Here is a 7,557-nt window from a genome sequence, read left to right on the forward strand (position 1 = left end):
ACAATTTACAAATTCAACAAACCTAAAACCAAGTAACACTCAAAACTTACCACCCCAAAAACGTCTAACACGGAAGTTAAACCTCAAAGCGAAACCTACAGATTCACCATCTTCACTTACACAACCGTTTGCAAAATTTAGATTCCTACACAATCATTACACTATTACCACAAAATAGAAATGAGAGACTTACCGAACTGGCGCGAATAATAGGAATAACGAACAAAGAAAATTGAACGGAATAAAGAAACAAAAATTACACTAGAAAGAAAAGGAACAAAATAAATTTGACAGAAAAAGTTGAAAAGGAACAAGAACCGACATCAAATTGGAAGAAAGGATAAAAAACTAAATAAAATTTGAAAAGGAGAAAATAAAGGACATGCTAACAAAATCCCTTAATTTTCTGCCACTAGCCCCATTACTCACAACTCCTTCAAAACTTTAACTTAACCGAAACACTGACACACAACCGAGCAAAAATAACATCCTCGCTCACGTAGGGATTCGAGCACAAGACTCCAACACTCTAACTCATTTACCACTCGAACCAGCAAGCTCATTCTGATATGGGTTAATAGAAAATTTTATGTAAGTCGACTCAACAAGTGTAGGGCTCAGATAAAAAATAACAAAAATTGCCAAAAATGGGAATTGAACCTAAGACCTTACACACACATCCAGAACACTTAACCACTAAAACAGATACATAGTTGTGTCAAGTTTTTACAGAAATAGAAATAAATTATTCAGGGTGTTACAGGGTCCATATGAGCTGAGTTAAACTATATAAACTGCCATTCTGTGATCTGAGACTGAGTGCTGAAAATCTGTGTGCGTATTGCGTATGGAAATTGATAATGATATTGATTTATTTTGTACGAGTATGGATTGTATATGAATGGTCGCATAGGCCTCTGTATTAATTTTTATTTGAATTTGCATCTACATTGGGTGAGAACTGATTGTAGGAGGAAGTATTCTGTTTTGAAACAGTGGCTAAACCACTGGTATTTGTAATCTAATATGACAGTTAGTCTGCAATTACTGAAATGTGTCATACGGACACTATGTAGTGTGTAAAGCTAGATGAGTAATAAATACACAATTTGGTATGTTGGGTTGGTCGAAAATGGTGTGTAGTGGATGAGGGTATGAAAATTGCATCTGTTCTGTATCTGACAATGATTCAATTTATTAGCTGTGTGATCTGACCTGATCTGTTAAATTAATCGAATTGTCTCTAAATCTAACTCACTTTTTAAAAACCTACTGGGTTACTCATAACTCTATTTGAATGCATAATTAGTCCCTTTATTGGAGTATTAATTCATTTTATTTGTTGAATAAATTATAGGTAATCCACAGACTTGAGCAAGTCGGCAGATCGGGAGCTCGATCATCCTGTTTTATCACACTTAGTATTATTAGTTAATTTTTGTATTTTCAACTTTGTAAGATCTTAAACTTTGAATTTCATTTTATGTTTTCTTTTAAATCCTTTGTGACTTTGAAGATTTTAAAAGCTAAGGTTTGAAAGTTATGTTGAGAAATGTTCAATGTGACTCTCCAGACTTGGCCTTATCGTATAGGCCTGGTATAAGGTGTTACAATAATTTAATATAAATTGTGATAATTATAAAATTAAAATAATTAAATTTTAAATTACAATTATTAGTTTAAAAATTGTGCCAATATTATTGATATAAAATAGAGTTATTATTTTAATATAATTCTAAGCATCTTAATTATCACTTAATTAATGTTTGAGTTAATTATGTGAATTAGTTATTATTTTAAATTATATTACTTTACATTAATTACATAAAATAAAATTATATAGTATGTTGAATATGTTAAAAATACTTTAATTATTATTTAAAAAATTTCTATTATAGTATTTGAATTGATAAATTAATATATTTTAATTATATTCAATAATTCAATTTAAAAATTAATTAAATATGAAATAAGCTAGTTAATTAATAAAACACAAGAAAAATAAAATTCCATCAACTGGTAGGATGAGTCCATCCAGGAACTATCATTAAATATTCCAAATTCGTAGTTTTGTAAGAATGGGACGTTTCAACAATGTCTTATTTTTGTTGGAAAACATATATGATACGGTTGTTGATTCAACAATATATTTGTTTATAGTAATAAAATCATGCTAAACAGATATTAAGAAGATTCTGGAATATATTTCTAATTTTATTCAATATATAAAACATGTTTGAAATTGATTGGTTGGGGGAGCATGTATTTCTTTTTCATTCTAATGCACTTACCTAATTAATGTCTAATAATAGCATTATTTCATGGATTTCATCTTCTCTCAATCCACTTTATTTTTGGTAAAATTAATTTTTCTTTTATATTATTTCAACAAGATATCCCTTATTTATTCCATCAAATTTGGTAAAAGTCTTACACAAAAACTCGATTTAATATATGCTTTTCCACTTTTTTTTCCTATTATTTTTAGTTAATAATATTTTCTATATTTGAGTTTCCTCTTTAAACTTGATAAATTTTTACAACTTGATCCATATTAATTCCTAAATTTGAATTTCATCATCGCTTTAACAAATTAAGAGGTGATGACGTGGAACTCTAGCCACCAACTAGATTTTCTAAAGATAATTATTTTAAAAAATATATAAATAAAATTTATCAAAAATTATAAAAATTATAGGAAAATGATAAAAAAAGTATAAAATAGTAATTATTAAAAATTATGGAAAAGTATAAATATTATTTAAAAATTATAAAATATTTAAAAAAATGATATTTTAATTTATTGAAATTAGAAAAAAAATACTTAAAAATTATTAGGATAAACTATATAATTAGTCACCCAACTATTAACATGTTTTTTATTTTTAGTCACTAAACTATAAAAATTTTCATTTTCATCATTAACATTATCATTTATTTTTGTTTTTTTCAGCCTCCATTAAATCGACATTATTTTTTTATTTGGTATAGGTTCACATTTAATTTTGAACAGTTAAATAGTTTATTGATTTAATCTTAATTTTTAAATAATTTAACAAATATAACGCTGAAATTCATCTTATTATGTTTGAGTGGATTTTTTTTTTGGACGATACTTTTCTTTTGATTAGTATTCTTTAATATTGTAATCCTTTTTCTGGGGCATTTTATTAATATAAAATCTTTATTGGCTTACCAAGAAATTTCTTTAATAACAAATTGGAATATACATACTTGAGAAAAGAAAAGGTAGTCAACAAGAAGAACAAAATTTACTGATGTAAGAGCTCAAGTGCTCTTAACAAAGTGGCTCTAAACCTATCCACATCAAGGTTCACATTCTGTTTCTGCAAATATATGGACTTGAATTCATACCAACCCCGTTTCTGTACGGCATACGGATCGTTCAATACCTCATGATCCGGTGGATATTGTTGTATCAAGCTACTCTCTTCCGTTTTAATTTTATATCCAATATATCTCAGGTTCAGGTCCTTGGATGGCTCTCCGAAATCGGTTTTGGCCAACCATTCGAACCCTCCGATAGGAATAACTTGTATCAAAATTGCATTCTCAGGGAGAAAAACCATGTTGGTCAACCCAGCTCCATGGACTCCCATCATTACGTCACACGAATTCACCATTTCTGCAGCTCGTGCTACATGCGAATCCACCTCCGTTACCACTACTTCGTAGCCTAACCTTGTTGCCATCCCAGAAATGGCGTTCGTATTTGTAAATGCTCGAGTACTCTTTCTTGAAACAATGAGAAGCCTAGGCCTTTTCTTCCCACCATTATCCTTCATGTTGATGGCGTTTTCTTTTTTCAAGGAATAAGCACTTCTCAAAAACTGCCTGAACTCTTTCATGGAATAAGGTGATTTTGATGGATCAATCTTCAGCTCTTTAGGATAACGCTTTAGGCCAACTATCACACTTGTGAAACAATGAATGTTTACTTCTTTATTAATGTCGACCAACTCATATCTAGAAAGCTTCTGTAGTATATTTCGGAACTTTTCAATCCACCATGGATTTTTATCAGTAATGAGAAACTTCACTTCTCCATCAAACTGTCGAGAAGTTAAATATAGAGGAAGCACGATGTCGGTGTAGTCATGGAAATTGTTTCCTGCATATCCTCCGGTGGAGAAAATGATGGCTGGAACATTATGCCTTTGATCGCATTGAGGTGCTTCTTCATAGGCATCGACACCTGATTTTATAGACCATTTGGTTACACGTTTAAATGCCTCTTCGTCTCCTCTTCGAGCATAAGGGCCGATAACCCACGAGCTATTTGCTACCATGGTATCAACAGCCATGAAAACTGTAGAAGATTTTCCATCAACTCTTATATCTCCATTCATCTCACAAAATTCTGTGCTTTCTTCTACATGGCAAACTGTCTTCATCTCCTTTTGCTGACTGCTGTTTTTATTATTGATCACCTTGGTGCCATTGCTTATTGTTTCGTTAGTGCCGGTTGTATCACTTTCCTCCACCATTTCAATCTCAGAACTGCTTGTTTCGGTCACAATTGTTGTCATGGAACTGCTTATATCACCACCCCTTAGCTTCTCAGAGCTGAATGAATCCATAATCCGTAACATGTTGAGACCAACATCCATTGACATCCTCATAGTTACTGCAATAAAACAAACATGCTACATTAACTAAATAACATAAACAAGATTAAAAAACTAACGTAGAAAAATCAGAACAAATGGACCACTTACGAACTGGAAGAGGACCCAAGTAAGGCTTGAAGACAATGCAGAAGCTCAATGCAATGAGCAAACAACCAAGAAATGCTCCATATCCTAACTTCTTTTGGTCATAGCGGCTAAAGCTTCTAGCAAAAATGGTCTCATACGTTATTTTCTCACCCATTTTATTTCCTTTGAATAAAACTACATGCATTCAACTTAAGTTGATATAATTGTCATTTATATATATGAAAATGCAAGGAAATGAAGATTATAGTTTTAAATTTGAAATGTTGGGACACTTTCGTTGAAGTAGCCTGTGACATTTCAACAAACAGGGAATCAATGGGAGGGTTTTGGGATACTATATATTTTGCGTAGGACAATTGGAGGAAGTTAGGAAGGGTTTATCTTTGAATTATTGGTGCCTACGATTTTGTTTATAGTTTATATTGTGGGTTTTCTTAATTCAAGGGAGGGTTTTGACAAGGACTTTTGCGGTTGACTGTTGGGACAAACACTATATATATATATATGATTGGGTTGTTGAGTTTTTGTGAAAGAATAGCCGGCTTTTGAATCCACCATTGATAGGTATTTGAATCCACCATTGATAGGTATCAACCAACCTAAAGGCTTTTTTTTTCTTTTTCTCAATGAAAGGAATTTTATTAGAAAATAAAGCAGAATCCTCTAGGTACATCAAGAACCCGTCCATGCTAAAATTTATATTCTAAAATAGTGAATTATTTATAAATATATATAATCCTCTTTCATATTTATAAAAATAAAGAAAGATCACAATGTGAATTATCTATATTCTCAAATTTATTGATTATGTATTCAAAATATTTGTACAGGAAACATGTATACCCATTATGCGCGGGTGAATGAAACAAATTTGATGGGTAAAATGAAATTTGTATAATCAATTTGTTCAGAAAAGTGGATGACTCTTTAGATATGAATGTGAATAGCTTTGAATATATATAATTTAGGCTTACTACTGAATTTTGCGCCTAAACTATTCCTGTTTTTCTATTTTGATATTAAAAGTGTTTTTTTAGTTGTGGATTAGTACTTAAATTCTCAGGCAATTTATTTTTAAAAAAAGTCATTTTATATCATTATTTATCGAAATGGGCTGATTTTTTGATTATTTACCGGAAATGACCATTTCACCCGAAAGCGCGTCCACGTCAGCGCGAAGTCAGGGGACGTGTCAGCAAAACGCGTCAGGAAGCGCTTTGTGCTGATGTGGACAAAACGCTCCCCCAAGGACACGTTTTGTCCCGCCCCCAATGGTCACTTAACCGTTTGAACTCCAATGGTTAAAAAAAACTATAAAAGGCCCCTCCCCCCTTTCATTTTTTCACACAATAGTCCTCTCACAATTCTCTCACAATTCTCTCAAATTTCTCTCAATTTTTGTCAAAGCACTCTTTAATTTTTGCAAAATAGCTCTGTTTAAATTTTTATGAATTAGTTTGATTTTTTAAATTATAAAAATACTCGGTCGTGTTAGCAATGGCCGGAGAATTAATTCGTTTCAATACGAAACACATCTCCGTCGATCAAATGACAATGGTAAGTGATAAGTTTAATTAATTTTTGAATAGTATTTAATTTTTTTTCATTTATGCAATTTTAATTAATATTTATTTTATAATTTTTTTATAACAGTCTGTAGATCGGGTATTGCAATGCTATATCCGTAATATGTTTGGTCCTCCATCGCCGTTGATAGAGAATTACTCGCGGGAAGCAGGTTTTTGGCACGTGGCCATGATAGGCCGGGGGTGCAAGATGGACCCGAAATTACTCAGTGCGTTGATAGAGAGGTGGAGACCCGAGACGCACACTTTCCATCTTCCATGCGGAGAGTGTACTATCACTCTGGAAGACGTGCAATTGCAATTGGGATTGCTGGTCGATGGGTATGCAGTCACCGAGTCTGCTCAATCTATTGATTGGGGAGCCGTATGCTACGAGCTTTTGGGTGCTATTCTAGATAATATTAACGGAGATCGAATCGAGATGGGCTGATTACGAGACACATTTCCAGAGTCGGATAATGATTCGACTGAATTAGAAAGAATACGATATGCTCGGGCATACATTCTTGAGATGATTGGAGGTTATCTGATGCCAGACTTGTCACGAAACCGCGTACATCTGATATGGCTGCTGAAACTCGTTAATTTTAGAGCAGTAGGTGAATTAAGTTGGGGGTCTGCCGTATCAGTAACATTGTACCGGGAGATGTGCGGGCCGACGCGACCGAATAAAGCCAAAATCGGAGGATGCCTATCACTACTGCAATCATGGACACATTTTCGTTTTTCATTTTTACATCATCGAGTGAACCACCCATATACATTCCCACTAATAACGAGGTAAAATTTATATTAGATTTTACAATTATTATGTAGATTTAAAATATAATTGTATGCTAAAAAATTATTTAATTAGGTGGAACCATTCGACGAGTTATGTTGTAATACCCACATCTCTTGAAGATATATGACTTCTATTAGGCCAACGGTCGGAAACACAAGTAAGTACTAAATAAAATATATATACATAATAAAATAGTCGTTTCATATTTAGTATTTAGTATTTATTATTTAGTATTACGTATATAACTAATACTTTTATCATGTTCATATAGTTTCAATAGACACCATACGAGGATCCAACAATTCAGACAGTAATTCCGGATGAAATTTTTCAAAATCCGAACATTTGGCATGTAAAGGTCCCATTGGTCAACTATGCTATCGGGTGGAGATGCACCAGTCAGATAGAGTATTGCGGCAATTTGGATTCTGACAACAGATTCTCATGG

General features: G+C 32.4%; 1 protein-coding gene across 1 annotated transcript; it reads right to left on the bottom strand.

The window, feature by feature from the left end:
• Positions 1–3,192: 3,192 nt before the first annotated feature.
• Positions 3,193–4,931, bottom strand: LOC107890224 (beta-1,2-xylosyltransferase XYXT1). Its single transcript, XM_016814711.2, has 2 exons — positions 4,740–4,931; positions 3,193–4,648 (listed from the first exon to the last, which is right to left on the bottom strand). The coding sequence occupies exons 1-2, from the start codon at positions 4,921–4,923 to the stop codon at positions 3,273–3,275; spliced, it is 1,560 nt and encodes a 519-aa protein (XP_016670200.2). The 5' UTR covers positions 4,924–4,931; the 3' UTR covers positions 3,193–3,272.
• Positions 4,932–7,557: the final 2,626 nt, after the last annotated feature.

The sequence above is a fragment of the Gossypium hirsutum genome, chromosome A09, assembly GCF_007990345.1.
Source record: "Gossypium hirsutum isolate 1008001.06 chromosome A09, Gossypium_hirsutum_v2.1, whole genome shotgun sequence".
Classification (NCBI taxonomy): domain Eukaryota; kingdom Viridiplantae; phylum Streptophyta; class Magnoliopsida; order Malvales; family Malvaceae; genus Gossypium; species Gossypium hirsutum.

Coding starts and splice junctions, on each gene's coding strand:
- LOC107890224 (XM_016814711.2), bottom strand. CDS start 4,923: ATGCATGTAGTTTTATTCAAAGGAAATAAAATGGGTGAGAAAATAACG. Junction 4,649..4,739: donor CTTGGGTCCTCTTCCAGTTC/GTAAGTGGTCCA, acceptor GTTTTATTGCAG/TAACTATGAGGATGTCAATG.